Raw genomic sequence first — 17,559 nt, 5'->3', positions numbered from 1 at the left:
AGGAAACTACAAGTACCAACATCATTTGCAGCTGTTGGCTTGTTGTTTCAATGAACTACCATGCCACTGTTGAGCACTTTGGTAGTTCATTCTCTCTTCCTGTCAGTGTGTATCTGCCTGCCCATATGAGGTACGAGCAGCCAAATACACAGACAAGTCTGTAGGAGTCCTGCATGTCACCCGTGATCTGCTGGTCCCAGGTGCAATGGTTTACAAGCTACATGTAAAAAAAAAAAAAAAATCACATTTTTAACTGCAAACAGATGTGCATTAATTATGTTTTTTTTTTTTCATGCACTGAACCCCAGGCAGATGAAAAATGTCAATTTATGTGGCTATTTGTTCAGTAACAATCATAAATTATATGTTTTTTAAGACACTAGGGTAAGTACCTGAATTTGACATGATAAGCTTCTAGCAACACCTATAAAGTATAACTCAGACTAAGAGACTAATGCCCCGTACACACGGTTGGACATTGATCCGACATTCCGACAACAAAATCCTAGGATTTCTTCCGACGGATGTTGGCTCAAACTTGTCTTGCATACACACGGTCACACAAAGTTGTCGGAAAATCCGATCATTCTGAACGCGGTGACATAAAACACGTACGTCGGGACTATAAACGGGGCAGTAGCCAATAGCTTTCATCTCTTTATTTATTCTGAGCATGCATGGCACTTTGTGTGTCGGATTTGTGTACACACGATCGGAATTTCCGACAACGGATTTTGTTGTCGGAAAATTTTATAGCCTGCTCTCAAACTTTGTGTGTCGGAAAATCCGATGGAAAATGTGTGATGGAGCCCACACATGGTCGGAATTTCCGACAACAAGGTCCTATCACACATTTTCCGTTGGAAAATCCGACCGTGTGTACAGGGCATAAGAGAGATAAAAGCAGAACAAGGAGCGAATCAATTGGGCCATGTGCCTTAAAGGAGGAGAAGGAAGAGTGACAGACAGTTATAATATGGGAAAGGCACATATAAGAGAGATGTAAAGGCTGCACTGTGTCAAACATTATGTAATGTAACGTAACATACACAGTCAAACATTTTGTAACGTAACGCTGTATATATTTGTGCTTGCATTGCTGTACTGTGGAATATGTTCTGTATCCTATAGCCAGAGCTCATATTTTAATTGCAACATGACATTGGAATATTTCAAAACAAAGAATTTTATACGTATTTCTTTTTTTGACTTTGCTACATTGCTGCTAAAAAAAACCTTGGGTGAACCTTCCCATATTGAGTGACAGACAGTTGAACTAATTGGTCTGCCTTTTCTCGTTCATTTTCCAGACATGGTTGTATTGTTGAAATTCAGTAGGGAAAATTAGGTTTTCAAACTGTCTTTGTAAATGTAAAGAATAAGTGGACATGAATATAAATCCCTTGATGGGTAAAACAGCTCTCTCATGTGAGATTGCTGTGTATTTACTGTAGCTGTTTGCCTGCAGTTCAGCTTTAACTTGAAAAGAATGTGCAACTTAATTTTTTAACTGTTGATACATGTACTTTTGTTATTGTCTTGCAAATAATGTATTACAACAATTTATTTTTGACACATGTACTAAATAATGTGAAAAATACTTCTAAAAATCTTGAAATTACTCACATGCAATATCTTTGGTTAAGACTGGTAGAGAAGAATCACTTGGTGGTCCTACTCCAGCTTTATTTTCTGCGCTTACTCGGAATTCATACTCATTGCCTTCTGTGAGTCCAGTCACTTTAAGTCTAAGGTCAGAAACTGGTTTCTTTGATGCTCTCACCCATCTCAATCCCTTCTTCTCTTTTCTCTCAACAATGTAACCTGTGATTTCGCTACCACCATCATCAACTGGACGTTTCCAAGCTATGGTTATTGTATCCTTAGTTACATTTGTTGCTTCTGGTTTGCCAGGAGGACCAGGAGGACCTAAGTGAGGAAGTAAATGCATAAATAAGCATGGCTATTCTGGTAAGGATACATTTTATGTTAATTGTTCCATTTTATTACTTACCAAATCTGTCCACCATCTTCACAGGCTCAGATTGTACAGGTTCACCCACACCATATTGATTAACAGCAGACACACGGAAGATGTATTCATTGCCTTGGATCAGTTTGCTGACAACATGTCTACATGACTGAATATTTTCAGCCACCAAAGTCCAAAGCAAGCGACTGGTTTCTCTCTTTTCAAGAGTGTAAGAGGTTATTGGTGAACCTCCATCTTCAGCAGGAGGAGTCCAGTTGAGCGTAGCTTTTTCTGCAGATACGTTGCTGGTTTCAATTGGTCCTGGAGGGCCAGGGACATCTAAAACTTTGACATGCACATGCTCTTCTTTTGTGCCAAAAGGGTTGCTGGCTGTTATTGTATACTCCCCAGAATCTTTACGGGATGCATATTTCACAGATAGGGTGGATGATGTTGGACCTGTTTCTATCTGCACAATATCAGATGGCTTAAAGTCCTTTCCTGCTTTGGACCACACAGAGGTTGGGGGTGGTTTGCCAAGAATTCTTGTTGCAGTCATGACAATTGTATCTCCTGCTTTAACTGTTAAACCTTCTTTAACAGCTGGATCAATAACAATTGTGGGTGCCTCTGTGAAGAGAATTGAAAATCAAAGGTCAGGAAATATTTTAGGTGATACAGCTATATATATCAGAAAACATTAATAAAAAGGCTGCTTGACACATACCATACTCCTCCTTGCAAACAACAGTTCCAGTTGTCTCTGATGGAGGACTAATGGCACCTGCAGTGTTTTTAGCTCTTATTCTGAATTCATATTTTCCACCTTCTATTAGATCATTAACAGTATATGCACATTCCTGAACATTGACATGGTTGGCCTTCATCCAGCTCTTTGCTGGTAAATCACGTTTCTCAACAACGTATCCAGTCAGTTTGTGTCCGCCATCATATTTTGGTTCTGTCCAGATAAGCGTTGCTGAACTCCTAGTGACACTGATCACCTCAGGTTTACCAGGAGGATCTAAAAGGAATCAAGAAATCAGTATCATGTACTTAAACACATTACTGCATTCATTTAACAAGGACTTTTGCACTTACCAATTGGATCAAGAGCCACAACTGACTCAGATGGCAGACTTGGTTTCCCAACTCCAGCAAGATTGATAGCCATAACTCTAAATTCATATTCTAGGCCTTCAGTTAAACCTGCAACTCTGTAGTCCCTCATTCTTAGTGGAGTGGTACTGGCTCTTTTCCAGAGCAGGCTGTTTCTTTCTTTGAATTCAATGTAATAGCCTAAACAACAATGTAATATCAAAGTTACAACCTACATTGCAAAATGTTTTAGCTTGATAGCATATACATTTGCAATGCACAACATGCAGGTAAAAACATCAGATAATTTTTTTTTACTGTTGATGCAATGGTCATTCTAAAGCTACAATACACCCTTAGCTTAGCAATGCCCTCATTCAGTCTGTAGGGAATCTAAACCATAGGCACGGCTGTATATGGTCTCTGGTGGAGCCATATACTATCTTGCAGTTTATAGCTGGAATATGTTAACATGTTAAAAAAAAATATATATATTTTAACGTGAACAATTTAACCTGCAGCTACATACGATATATGAACACTCTTTTGACATTGCTTCCAATTGCAAGGTATCTGTTTTTATTTAAAAAAACATACCTGTGATTGGTGACCCACCAGTCTTCCTTGGGTCGACCCAGGTGAGGTTTGCAGAATCGTGCCTTATTGTCACAATCTTTGGTGGTGGAGGAGCATCTGGTACATCTAGAAGACATAGTTAATGTAATTAGTCAACTTAAATTCTACATACAGGTGTGTATATTTTTAAACCACCCCCTTGCTGATGATGGCTTACCAAATGGATGCCTTGCCACAATTGAATCTGATTTAAGGCCTTCACCAACCCCATACTTATTTTCAGCACTGACTTTGAAGATGTATTCAGTTCCTTCATGGAGTCTGGTAACTCTGAATGATGTCTTCTGTACAGCAGAAGCACAGGTTACCCACTTATTTGTCACAGAGTCTCTCTTTTCCAGGATATAGTTTGTAATTTCCGAACCACCATCATCTTTTGGAGGAGCCCAGATCAGTGTGATAGCATCTGCAGTCACTTCATCAAACTTAACTGGACCTGTTGGAATTCCAGGTTTTCCAACTACTTTCACAAAGAGGGTAGATTCTTTGGTGCCAGCTAGATTCTTCAAAGTGATTGTGTATTTTGAGGCATCATCTTTCTGGCACTCACGAACTGTCAAGGTAGTGTTCACAGCAGTATACTCAACAGTTACTCTACCACTTTCAGTCAAAACCTTGTCTTCACCTTTCCTCCATGTAACTGTAGGTGCAGGCTTACCACTGACTGGGATTTTGAGTCGGAAAGTGCTTCCCTCCTTGGCAATGTAGCATAAATCTGGCAGATCCTTTAAGTCTAGATTTGGTGCAACTGAGGAAAAAACACTGGTATTACTAAAGGAATGCAACAATTACACTGATTTGATTACTAAATGGTTATTGACATGCTTCAGATTGGGTAAGATACACATACCAATATCATCCCTGGCTACAATTGAAATTTCATTTGGAGAACTGAAACCAGCATCATTTTGGGCGACCACTCTAAAGGTGTACTCCTTTCCTTCAGTCAGATCTTTCATTGTGTACTGAAGATTTTTTGATCTCATTACATCTTTCCACTTGTCCTCGGAGATCAAATTCTCTACAACGTATCCAGTGATACGACTTCCTCCATCACTTAATGGTTTCTTCCATGCAATGGTGCATGATGATTTTGATACAGCCAGTGCTTTCAGATCTATAACTGGTCCAGGTTTTTCTAAAAGAACCAGACAAAAAAGCATATTACTTAATATTGCCAGAAATAAGGAAGCCATGCCCAATATGTAAAAATCTCAATGCCATATCATCTCTGCTGCAGCATTGTTTAATAACATATATATACAAATAATTACTTACCAGAAGCTTTCACAGCATCATGAGTTTCACATGGCTCACCAATGCCATATTCATTTTCTGCCAACACTCTGAAGAAGTAGGCCTTGCCTTCTTCAAGGTTAGTGATCCTAAATGATGTTTTAGCACAGTCCGTTGATACTGTAGACCAAGCCTTTCTGTCTGCATCACGTTTTTCAACAATATAATTCTTGATTGGACTACCACCATCAATAACTGGGGGATCCCATGAAATCATGGCTGAGTCCTTGGAGGTGTCCTTAATGATGAGGTTTACTGGTGGCCCAGGAGTATCTATAATGCATGAACACATTTTTTTAAATATATGTATGCAGAAAAATTTAAAATGTTTGGAATGTGATAATCACATTAAAACTTTAACTAATCTATAAAAATTACCAACCCCAACTGCACCTCCTTTAGCTGCAGAGGTTGTGCACATGCTGTGACCATGACAGGAAGTATACCCCCAGTTGGATGGGGCTGCGCTGCAACCACGGTTGCGGCACGATGATACTGCATTTAGTGGGTTAAAACAGGCATTAAGTATAAATGGTGAACCACTGGGAGAAGTATAATTCTCAGTAAAGCGTTGCCAACATCCCAAATATTTGTTAAGAAGAGACCCTAAACAAGGGCATAAGTACCCCCCGGGGGTACTTATGTCCTTGTTTAGGGTCTCGTTTTAACAAAACAGGCATTAAGGAGGTGACATATTGCCTTTTAACCACCTGTCAAATGTTTCTGAAAAGCGATGGGCTACTTTTTAGAGGTGCAGCAGTCTGTGCTGCTATCGTGAAGTCCTAAAAAACCAGTCCTGATCGTAAAGAATCAGGGGTCAAGATTAAAACGAATGTAAGTACATACTGTATATATACACTCGTGCGCATATAAACATACACAAACATGTGTGCCCACAAACAATCTTTTTGAAATCTGCAGTACTATACCTGGACTCGCTGCTGGGTACTGCATTGCCGGCAATTGCCCTGTAGGGGGAGGTGGAGAGCCCAGGACTCTGGAAGACACCTCCCCCTTCCTCTGCTCTGCACATAACTATGCTGATCGAGCTCCCGATGTACTGATGTTTTTGCAGAAGAGCGGGAGCTCAGTCAGATCCGAATGCCTTTCTGTACCAGGATGCCCCAGCACCCCTAACGATCTCTGATGGCACCCCGGTTGAAAAAAGCTGGGTAAGACTAATGGAAATCCAGAAAAACATTTTAAATGTGGACAAAGCAGGCACTTGGATGTGCTCTTTGTCCCCAATGTTGTTCTCTAAGAAGCACTTTTATCTTACTTTGTGCCACACTGTTTGAACCTCCTAAGTCTAAAACATTAATTTAACAGTAAATATCATTTACTTACCAAGCACTTTGACCACAATAGTATAGGACTTCACACCACTGCTGTTCTCTAGTGTCAAGATATATTTGCCAGCATCATACTTGTTGACATTTTCACAACGCAGGAAAGTGTCATGACCTGTAGTCTTGATATCAAGTCCCTGCCTCTCTTTAATGTTGGCATTCAGTTTAGACCATGATATCTTTGGATCTGGGCGCCCTCTAACAGGTACATAGATCCTCATTGTAACACCAGCACGGAGCACAAGAGCTTTTCTCAGTTCAGCATCAAGCTCTCCTTCAGGTGCAACTGTTTGATAAAAGAAAAAAGAATTACATTACATTCATGCAAACAGTAACAAAATAAAGTGAATCGTAATAATAAATGTACTTACTTAAAATGTCTTTAGCAGTATGTTTGTCTGGAATTTCACTGGGATCACTGTAACCAATTTTATTCACTGCTGAGACACGGAACTGATATTCAGTGCTTTCCATCAGGCCAGTAACAGTGTAGTGGGTGTCCTGCAGGTTTTTGGGCAAGTTGCATCGCACCCAGTTATCTGTGTCTGCTCGTTTAACTTCAACCAGGTAACCAATTATGGGGCTGCCACCATCATAAGCAGGTTTACTCCAGGACAGGCTTATACTGCTACGGGTTGTGTCAACAACCTTTGGGAAAGCAGGTGGTCCAGGTGGATCTAGAAAAAACATACAAACATTTAATAGACTGTTAGTCAAAACAAAATCATAATTTGGATTTTATCCACTGGAGGTTACAACTTACACTGAGGATCAATAGCAATTACTGCCTTTGATGAGTTGCTAGGCTTGCCTGGTCCAGCTTTGTTCAAGGCAGTCACTCTGTACTCATATTCATTACCTTCTTGAAGTCCTGTTGCTTTTACTGTTCTTTCCATTACAGGTTTTCTGGTTACCTTGGTCCAATTGAAAGACTTTGTGTCACGTTTTTCAAGCATATATCCAGTTATTGGAGAGCCACCATCTTCAGCTGGTGCTTTCCAGCTTACAGTCATGTGATCCTTTGTAATGTTACTTATTACTGGTGGATCACACTGTCCAGGTACATCTGTGAAGAAGAATAAAACATTTTTAAAATAAAATGAAGGAGACAAAAAAGCAACTTTAATTACTTAAACTTCAAATGAAAATGTGAAGTTTGAGCTTCTCTGCTCTTGAAAGCCTCAGTATACATTTAACATATACTATAAAAACCTCAGTATACATTTAACACATGTCTTACCATATGGGTTCTTAGCAATCACAGACTCAGTTAGGATAGGATCTCCAACACCATATTTGTTTTCAGCAGAAATACGGAACTGATACTCATGTCCTTCAATCAACTTCTCCACGCTGCAACTGGTGGTTTGCACATTAGCAGTCACTTGTGCCCAGTTAGGACGACTTGTTTCACGCTTGTCAATTACATAGTTTGTAATATCAGAACCTCCATCTTCAAGTGGCGGCTCCCAGCTAAGCATGGCCCGATCAGTATACATATGGTTTATCTTAACAGAAGCAGGAGGTCCAGGTTTATCTAAAGAAAGATTAACATACAGAGGTATTGACATTTTGTAGACATCATTTATGGCGTTTTAGTTAATTAACTGACATCTAAGGTAATTTTTTTTTTTTTTTACATAAACCAACTACGCTCATCCAAGGGTCTTTAAAAATTTCTACAGTCCACTTTTATCCTTGTCTGACACCCTGAAGTATGTTCATGCTCGGTGCCACTGTGCATATCTTAGTGTATCTTAGTATATCTTAGTGACAAGGATGAAAGTGGAAAGTAAAAAGTGCACACATGCAGAAAAGTGTTAATGCATACAGACAAACCTATTCAGGCAGTGCTTCAGCTGACTTAGGCTCAACTGCATTCAGACTCTGCAGCCTGTGCTAATGAAGCCAGAAGAGCTAAATCAGAGCCTGTCATTACAATCGCTCTCCCTTTTACAAGCAATTGCACTATCATTAGTACACATCACCCTCCCTTCATGGCTGATTGACAGGGAATGCAGTGCTGTCACAGAGGGGTTCCTTCTTTAGCAGCGTCACTGCCTATATTCACAGCAGGTCAACCACACAGGGATAATGATGTGTATTATTGAGGACGATGACCCCCACCCAAATTGTGCAGTGCCCAAGTTGGCATGCCCTGGCTGGCATACACAGAATAGATCTCTGAGCTGCAGCCATGAACAACGTGTGCAGTGAGTGAGTGCACAGTGGACGCCATTTGCCTTGGGGCTTGTGTGCAATTGACATACTGCAAACATTACCAATACATAAACAAATATATTCTGTGATCAAATTACAGTTGTAAGGTAGTTAGTGATTAAAATTCATGTTTTTAAAATTTAGTGTGATAGTTACAACAAGTAACATGAACATACCTAGGACTTTGAGCTTGATAGTTGCAGATTTGGAGCCACTGGCATTTTCTGCCACAATACTATATTCTCCTGTTTCCTTGCGGTTAACACTGAACAGTTCCAGAAGGAAAAGATTCCTCTTGGATGATATTTTAATACCTTCAGCAGGTTTTACAACTTCCCCGTCCTTTTTCCAGGTGACTGTTGGCATTGGCTTACCAAATACTTGAGCATCAAGACATACATTTTCTCCTGCTTTGACAGTGATCAGGGATTTCATCTGTATACTGAGGTCGATCTTGGGTGGAACTGAAAATAAAACAAAGAGTCAAAATCAGAATACTCTAAACTATTTTTATTTCTGGGCTTGATTTGAGCCGTTTTGAAATACTTGATTATGAAGGTTTTATGTTGTGTTAGCTTATGATAGGTTATTCATGTCTTAGCTAGAGAATATTCTAAAGATGATGTAAATGATTTGCTTATCTAATGCAATATACTTTGCTCCAGTAAGAGCCACATTTGTTTGCTTTCTCTTAGATAAATGTAATTGGAGTAATACCATTTTCTGCCTGAATGACAACTGGATCCGATGGTTCAGATGGCCTGCTGATGTTGATGGCAGTCTTGGCAGTTACTCTGAACTGGTATTTCTCATTCTCCTCCAAGTCGGTAACAGTAAATTCTTCTGTTGGGACTTGAGAAGCAGCAGTGTTGCACTTCACCCACTTTTCACCAGGAAGTTTGCATGCTTCCACAATGTAGCCGACAATTTTACTTCCACCATCGTGCTTTGGTCTTGTCCATACAAGGGACACAGTGCTCCTTGTGATATCAATAACTTCAGGTTTTCCAGGTGGATCTGTAAATTAACATTATTTTTAAGATATTTCAAATAAAATGGGCAGTTTGGTGGGGATAACATTGCCTGCAATACATATTATACATACCAACTGGTGCTCTTGCAGTGACATACTCAGTAGGTTTGCTTGGTTTGCTTGATCCAGCTCTGTTTAGTGCAGAAATTCTGAAAGTATACTCCAAGCCTTCAATCATGCCAATGCATGGATATTCTGTTGAGCGCACTGCAGTGTCATTGGCCTTGACCCACAAAAGGCTATTTCTTTCCTTACGTTCAATAGCATAACCTGTAATGGGGCTTCCTCCATCATTATCAGGTCTATCCCATGCAACAAATATGCAGTCTTTATTAACCTTGGTAACACGGGCATTCTTTGGTTCACTGGGAACATCTGAAATAACAAAATAATACTTTACATTTAATTTAAAGTGCACCTGTCTCACATTAATTTACATTTTAATATAATTAAACATGAAAGGATGCTCTGGACCTTTGTGAAGCATGTAAAGATTAGACAACATACTGAGGACAATGAAGATTGTCACAAAAGTTCAATAACTGCGAACTTTCATTATTATGCTATGTTTATGTCTATATATATTATAATGCATAGCATATAAATTTGGTTTTAATTTGGGTTAAAGTGACTGTAAATGAATTGAAAAAAAATAAGTTTATACTTGGAATTGCACAGAGCGGCTCCAAACCTACTCTTCTCAGGTCCCAGCCGGCGCTTCTGGCTCCTCCTTCCCAGGCAAGTGAGTGCCCCATAGAAAGCCGCTTCCTACAGAGGCACTCGCATAGGCTCACTTCCGATCCTCGCTGTCTGCATCTATTGATAAAGACAGCGGTGCTCGGCCCCACCCACGCTCCTCATCACTAGCTTTGATTGACAGCAGCAGGAGCCATTGGTCCTTCAGCAAAGCCAGTGAGACCAGGAAGTGAGGGGAGAGAAGAGCTGCAGATTGGAACAGTGCTGGATTGAATGAGGGTTCAAGTAAGTAAAAGGAGGGGTGGGGGGATACATTGCAATGAATGCATTAATGTAAAAAAAGTTTAGGCTTTAGAACCATGTTTCTGCTTAAAATTGGTAGGTATTTCAAAACAAGCTGGTGCTTTCAATGCAGTAGTAAAAGTTGGTTTGTGTACATACCGAATGGAAATTTAGCAAGAACCTGATCAGATGTAATTGGTTCTGATACTCCAAAGCGGTTCTCAGCACGGACCCTGAAGATGTACTCTTGTCCTGGGATAAGTTTTCCGACACGGCAACCAGTTTTGGTGACTGATGTAACAGCTGTGATCCAGTCTCCCCTGCTTACATCACACTTTTCAACTACGTAGTTGGTAATGTTACTACCACCATCTTCAAGAGGCAAGTGCCATGAGAGTGTGCAGGCATCAGAATCTATCTCAGAAATCTCAAAAGGTCGTTCTGGAGGACCTGGAATATCTGTAGCAAACCAACAACATATTAGTGATCTTTTTTGTATCTGATTCCAGTGAAAAATATCAGGCCTAAATAAACTCATACATACCCATAACAACTACACGGATCCTATGAGTGGCAACACCAGAGCTGTTTTCTGCAGATAGTGAGTAATATCCACTGTCTTTCCTTGTCACATCTTTTATTATAAGCACAGTGGAATTCTGTCCTTTGTGTACAGCCAAACGACTTGATGGATTAACATCAACATCCGCTTTCATCCATTTAGATACAGGTGCTGGTTTTCCGTAAACATGGGCTTCAATTCTTAATTTCTGTCCTGCTTTGATGCTTATCTGATCAGGCATTAGGATCTTAGGTGGCACTATAAATAAATAAATAAATAAATACATACATACATAGATTAAGCAGATTTCTACATTATAACCTACCTAAATGATTAATTATTCAGCCTAAAATTTTTACTATAAAGGCTAAGTTCACCTTTTGCAAGTAAAAAATGTGCATTTATTATTTTTTTTCTTAGGAGCCTGTAAAGCATTGTACCCACGATCAACAGATCCCCAGTGCAATGTCAGGCTTTTGCAGATTGTCCGTATAGCTGTCTGCCTGTACCTCTGATACATGCAGGCAAATATTGAAGTCCAGGAATATCAATGAACTATGAGAGTGCTCATCAGGATCCCTGCCCACCCATGCTGTTTTTTAATTATGACAGCGGTTGTGGGGAGAAGGTCCCCTGTCTGCCGTCACAGGGAAGGGGGAGGGAAATTGGGGGGGTGAGGTGGTGTATGTTGAACATGTTACATGCAAATACAGGTGTAACATTTGACAAAAGTGAACTTATCCTTTACAGATGCATTCAGATGGTAGAATTAAAATGGTAAATCTTGTGGAACATATAACTTACAAAGCTGTTCTTTAATCTCAAACATTCCTTCAGCTTCTCTTGGCAAGCTCACACCAACAGAGTTTCTGGCTGCTACCCTGAACTTGTATTTTGTGCCTTCTTTAAGTCCAACAACCACAATATTTAAATCTTTTACAACAGAATATTGGGTCCAGTTGTTCTCAGGTTGTCCTTCAACTTGGTAGCTAATAATGTAGCCATCAATCTTGGCACCGCCGTCACGCAGGGGTGGAAGCCAAGCCAGTGTGGCACTGTTCTTTGTGATCTCTGTAACATCAAGCTTCTTAGGTGGATCTGGCTCACCTGTTGAATTAAACAGGTAAAATGTTAAGGCAAACAACAAAACAGGAATGCATTAATAATATAAATGATTCCCTTGGGTTCCTAAACAATATTAATATTATCAACTTAAACAGTAGCAGTGAAGAGTTTGAATTGGTTTGTCAGAACCTGGAATGACATTGATTTAGGCTGATATGATCCCATCCTTTGGCCCTAATGCTAATGTGCTCCTCTATGTAAAAAACACTTTCTTTAGCATTTAGTAAATTAAACCCTTGTACTCGAAACCTGTTCAACTCCACAGTGGACCTTTCACTAAGACCCCCTTCTGTAAGACAGGTCCTCTAATCATGACTGGTGACCAAACAATAAGCCAATAGGCGAGCATAATTTGGAGGGGGGCATGTTTTGGGTTAAAAATGGTTAGATACAAATGTGGGCTGTTAAGGGGTCCAAAGAAAATCCCTACAAGTTCACTTAAATGGTTATATCGTACAAAAGTGATTTACTTTTTTGTGGCACTAGGTAATCCCAATATCCTGCTGGCTTTTTGTATCTTTTGAGATCCTTTGGTAACTCAAACTACAAGTTCTTCCGATCATTCTGAAATTTCCGATCAAATTATAAACTTGGAGTCGCAGTTCTCACACCTGTGGTTGAATTTCTATCTATCTATCTATCTATCTATCTATCTATCTATCTATCTATCTATCTATCTATCTATCTATCTATCTATCTATCTATCTATCTATATCTATATATATCTATATATATATATAGATATATATATCTATATATAAATATATGTAGATCTACATATAAATATATATATATATATATAGAGAGAGAGAGAGAGAGATCTATATATAGATCTATATATAGAGATATATATATATATATATATGTATATATATCTCTATATATAGATCTATATATATCTCTCTCTATATATAAATAATGTATTATATCATACATCTAACAAGGTAGAAAGGACCTTATGTAATGTTACTGTGACAAATGTGCAGGCTTATTATGTCAAGTGCAGAGATCTTACTGCCAGAGTCGCTGAGTAATAAATTGTTATGTGATTTAACACACCAAAATCAGTGAAAAATGGAAATTTGAATTAAAATATAGATAAAATTTGTAGTACTTACTTATTGGATCTGTTGCGAGTACACCTTTAGGAGAGTCTCTTGGAACACCAGAGCCATATTCATTGACAGCTGTGACTCTGAAGAAGTATTCAGTTCCAGGTACAAGATTGGCAACCTTAAAACTAGTCTTCTTCCAGTCTGCCACCACTGTTGCCCATGTCTTTCGGTCAACTTCACGCTTTTCTAAGATGTAGTGTGTAACAGGACTACCACCATCATTTTCTGGAGGTACCCATGAGAGCTGACATGACATCTTTGTGACATCTGAGACTGTAAAGTCAGCCACAGGTCCAGGAGTGTCTGTAGACCAAAACAAAAACACCCATTACAGCAATGCACCAAAACAAGTATATGTATTTATCATTTTAATTGATTTACTTACCAAGTACCCTGACATTGACGAACACTGCTTTTTCTCCAGCAGCATTAACAAGTGACAAAGAATATTTGCCTGAATCATCACGTGTAGAGTTTTGGATTACTAAGAAAGCCATGGTATCAAGAAGGTCAACTTGTCCTTTCCTGACAACATTATCAATTCCCATTCTCCTCCATGTAACTTTAGGTGATGGTCTTCCTCTCACCATTGCAAACAGTCTGATAGGACAACCTGCTCTAACAGTGACCAATTTTCTCATACTGGCATCTAGTTCAATTTCAGGAGATTCTGCAAAAAGGACAATAATTACAATTAATATCATCATTCTACAATAAACATGATATATTTGCAATTGTTTTGTGAAAACAATATATACCAAGTATTTCTTTAGGTGACACAGGCTCTTTGAGTTCAGCAGGCCTTCCAATGCCAATTTGGTTCTGTGCAGAAACTCTAAACTCATATTGTTGCTTTTCATCAAGAGTGGTGGCAGTAAACTGTGTGTGGATCAACTGAGCAGCAACATTCAGTCTCTTCCATCCAGCCTCTGGATCCTTGTCCTTAACTTCAGTTTTAGGCCTCATTTCTACAACATATCCAATGATTGGAGCACCACCATCAAAGACAGGTTTTCCCCATCCCAGAGTAATGGAGGTCTTGGTACTATCAGCCACTTTTAGATTTGTTGGAGGGCCTGGAGGTTCTGAAAAAAAAAAACAACAGTGATAAGCATCTTAAAATTAGCTTTTAAACAAAAAAGCAGTGAATAAAACAATCTTTAAATCAAAACTACAAAATACCTATTGGGTCTTTTGCAACTACAGGTCTTGATGGTCCACTTGGATCTCCCAGACCGATTTCATTTTCTGCTTTTACACGGAATTGGTATTCATGTCCTGGGATAAGGTTTGTGACTTTCAGACGTCTTTCTGGGATGGAACTCTTAGTTACAGCAACCCATCTCAGTGATCTCTTTTCTTTCTTTTCTAGAATATATCCAGTGATAGACTTGCCACCATCATATTCTGGTGGGTTCCAGACGACTGTCATTTCTTCTTTACTTACTTTGGTGACCTCTGGAGGCTCGGGAGGTCCAGGCCTATTGTATTTTGTTTTAGCAACAATTGGTTTGGTTTCTGTGGGTGGACCAGTACCCAATTTATTTTCAGCACGTACTCTAAATATATATTCATTTCCTTCTATCAGACGAGTGACGTGTGCATGAGTGAGAATCACGGAAGCAGAGTATGTAGACCAAACCATTCGCTTGCTCTCACATTTCTCCAAAATATAATTTTGTATTTCACATCCTCCATCATCTTCTGGTGGATCCCAGCTTAGTGTACATCTGTCAATTGATACATCAGAAACTTTCAGATTTCTTACTTCGCCTGGCACATCAAGAACATTTACAGAAGCATGTGCTGTAAAGCTTCCAGCAGGGTTTGTGGCTGTGACAACAAACTTGCCACTGTCAGATCGCCTAGATTTCTCAAGGATAAATTTGGTGTAATCTAATCCAGTTTCAACTTTCAGCCTAGGTGATTTTGTAATATCTGTAGTATCTTTGTCTTTTGCCCAAGCAATTTCTGGTTGTGGTTTTCCTCTTACTCCAGCTTCAATTCTAATTGTTTCTCCTGCTTTCACAACTAGGACTCCAGTTAATTTCAAATCTAGTGCAGGTTTCAGTAATTCCTCCTTCACTAAAACTTCAGCTGTCTTTACCCAGTTGCTTTCCCCGCCTTCATTTTTGGTCTGAACTCTAAATTGATACAATTGATTTTCACTACATCTATCTATAAGGTAAGAAGTCTCTTTGATACTTCCTTTATGTACTCTTTCCCATTCATCAGAATCTTTCAGTTTTCTTTCAACATGATATGATAGATTGGGACTGCCACCATCATAATCTGGCCGTCTCCATTTCAGGAAAACAAATGTCTTGCCTACTTCAGCAATGTGAAGGTTCTCAGGTTCACCAGGTTTTTCAACTGGATTGATGGCCAGAATAGGTGTCTTAGTTTCAGTAACTGGACCAGGACCAACCTTGTTTTCTGCGCAGACTCTGAAGAAATATTCATGATTTTCAATAAGAGATGCTTTTATCAACCTCTTTGTAAGATCAGAAGAGATGACATACCATCCTCTTTGACTTGGTTCACGGTATTCTACAATATAGTTTGTTATCTCGGAACCACCATTATCTTGTGGGTTTTCCCAGGCAACCATGCAAGAATCTTTGGTAACATAGCTTATCTTAAGGTTCTGACAAGGTCCAGGTCTATCAAGTACATTGACAATAACCACACCCTGGGCTTGGCCACTGCTGTTTTTTGCTACAATTGTATATTTGCCATGATCTGTCCTTGTTGCTGATTTTATCTGCAAGCCAACTGGAGGGAAATCCTGAGATATTTCAGTCCTATTGTCTTTAGTAACTACTTTGCCATCCTTAGACCATGTAATATCTGGGTCAGGTCTGCCCTTGACACGAGCAGTAATGTTGATTGTTTGGCCAACTCTTACAGTCAGTAAGTCACGACAGGTCAAGTCAAGATCAACTTCAGGCGGGTGAAGGATGTCCTTGGCAATAACAGATTCTGGAAGTTCTCTAGGTTCACCTTCACCTACTACATTTGCTGCTTTTATACGGAATCTATATTCATTCCCTTCAATCAGACCTGGAACCCTGAAAGCACATTGTTTGATTAAGTCATCTGTGTTAATTCTGCTCCACTGGGCTGATCCTGATTTTTGACACTCCACAACATATCCTAAAATGGGGCTGCCTCCATCTCTAGTTGGTTTTGTCCATACCAAGTCAGCAGTTTCCCTGCTCTTGTCTTTAAGTTTGGGATTTATAGGTGGACCTGGTGGAGTTATAGGACGAGAAGCTTTTATTGGATCGGATATTGGAGATGGTTTACTTAGTCCAGCAATATTTTCAGCAAAAACTCTAAATTCATAGGTGTTGCCTTCATATAGACCAGTGGCACGGAACCTAAGATCAAGCACTGGAGTCTTGTTTACTCTGATCCATTTACCAGACAATTCCCTTCTTTCAACAATATAGCCACTAATTGGACTGCCACCATCAGATTTAGGAATGGTCCATGAGACTGTTGCAGCATTTTCAGTGATGTCAAAAACCACAGGCTTTCCTGGTGGAGATGGTGGGTCAAACATATGTTTGGCAACAGTTGGTTTTGACTCTAGAGGTTTACCAATACCCATCTTATTTTCAGCACTGACACGGAAAGTATATTCATAACCCTTCTGGAGTCGTGGAACCTTTGCTTTAGTTTGAGTGCTTCCAGAGCTAACTATTCCCCATGTTTCTTTCTTGCCTTCACATTTTTCCACAATGTAGTTCATTACTGCACTTCCACCATCATCCTTTGGTGGCCTCCAGGAGATAACCATGTATTCAGGTGTAACCTCCAGGATATTTAATGGACCTGTTGGTGGCCCAGGGACATCCAAAACGGTTAGATGCAGAGCTACTGTCTTGCTTCCAGCAACATTCGATACTGTCAGCAGGTATTCTCCTGTATCCTTTCGTGTACAGTCCTTAATGGTCAGCACAGTTGAAAAACTGTCAGTGTCAATTTTGTAGTTGCCTTCAGATTTGATTTCTGTACTGTCTGTCACCCATTTTGCAGTTGGAAAGGGGATTCCTCTAATAATGGCAGGAAGTCTTACAGTTGTACCAGCTTTGACTACAAGACCTTCAATTAACTTAACATCAACTTCAATGGTTGGAGCAGCTGAAATTAAAGATATAAAATTAAAT

At 39.5% G+C, this 17,559-nt stretch overlaps 1 protein-coding gene across 50 annotated transcripts in view; it reads right to left on the bottom strand.

Moving 5' to 3' along the window:
* Positions 1 to 17,559, bottom strand: part of TTN (titin) — a 348,879-nt gene that overhangs the window by 57,107 nt on the left and 274,213 nt on the right. For all 50 annotated transcript variants that reach the window (XM_073633763.1, XM_073633783.1, XM_073633784.1 and 47 more), the window contains 22 exons: positions 14,567 to 17,533; positions 14,143 to 14,469; positions 13,770 to 14,054; positions 13,388 to 13,687; positions 11,949 to 12,251; positions 11,127 to 11,402; positions 10,742 to 11,041; positions 9,677 to 9,979; positions 9,289 to 9,588; positions 8,748 to 9,035; positions 7,592 to 7,888; positions 7,115 to 7,417; positions 6,723 to 7,028; positions 6,350 to 6,637; positions 4,985 to 5,275; positions 4,557 to 4,844; positions 3,864 to 4,454; positions 3,668 to 3,772; positions 3,074 to 3,271; positions 2,700 to 2,996; positions 2,015 to 2,602; positions 1,627 to 1,929 (listed from right to left, as the gene is read on the bottom strand). In XM_073633763.1, coding sequence (XP_073489864.1) covers positions 1,627 to 1,929; positions 2,015 to 2,602; positions 2,700 to 2,996; positions 3,074 to 3,271; positions 3,668 to 3,772; positions 3,864 to 4,454; positions 4,557 to 4,844; positions 4,985 to 5,275; positions 6,350 to 6,637; positions 6,723 to 7,028; positions 7,115 to 7,417; positions 7,592 to 7,888; positions 8,748 to 9,035; positions 9,289 to 9,588; positions 9,677 to 9,979; positions 10,742 to 11,041; positions 11,127 to 11,402; positions 11,949 to 12,251; positions 13,388 to 13,687; positions 13,770 to 14,054; positions 14,143 to 14,469; positions 14,567 to 17,533 — 9,504 coding nt within the window. The remainder of the gene's footprint in view (positions 1 to 1,626; positions 1,930 to 2,014; positions 2,603 to 2,699; positions 2,997 to 3,073; positions 3,272 to 3,667; positions 3,773 to 3,863; positions 4,455 to 4,556; positions 4,845 to 4,984; positions 5,276 to 6,349; positions 6,638 to 6,722; positions 7,029 to 7,114; positions 7,418 to 7,591; positions 7,889 to 8,747; positions 9,036 to 9,288; positions 9,589 to 9,676; positions 9,980 to 10,741; positions 11,042 to 11,126; positions 11,403 to 11,948; positions 12,252 to 13,387; positions 13,688 to 13,769; positions 14,055 to 14,142; positions 14,470 to 14,566; positions 17,534 to 17,559) is intronic.

Source organism: Aquarana catesbeiana, linkage group LG06, assembly GCF_042186555.1.
Source record: "Aquarana catesbeiana isolate 2022-GZ linkage group LG06, ASM4218655v1, whole genome shotgun sequence".
NCBI lineage: Eukaryota > Metazoa > Chordata > Amphibia > Anura > Ranidae > Aquarana > Aquarana catesbeiana.
This window is presented reverse-complemented; position numbering and strand designations above follow the sequence as displayed.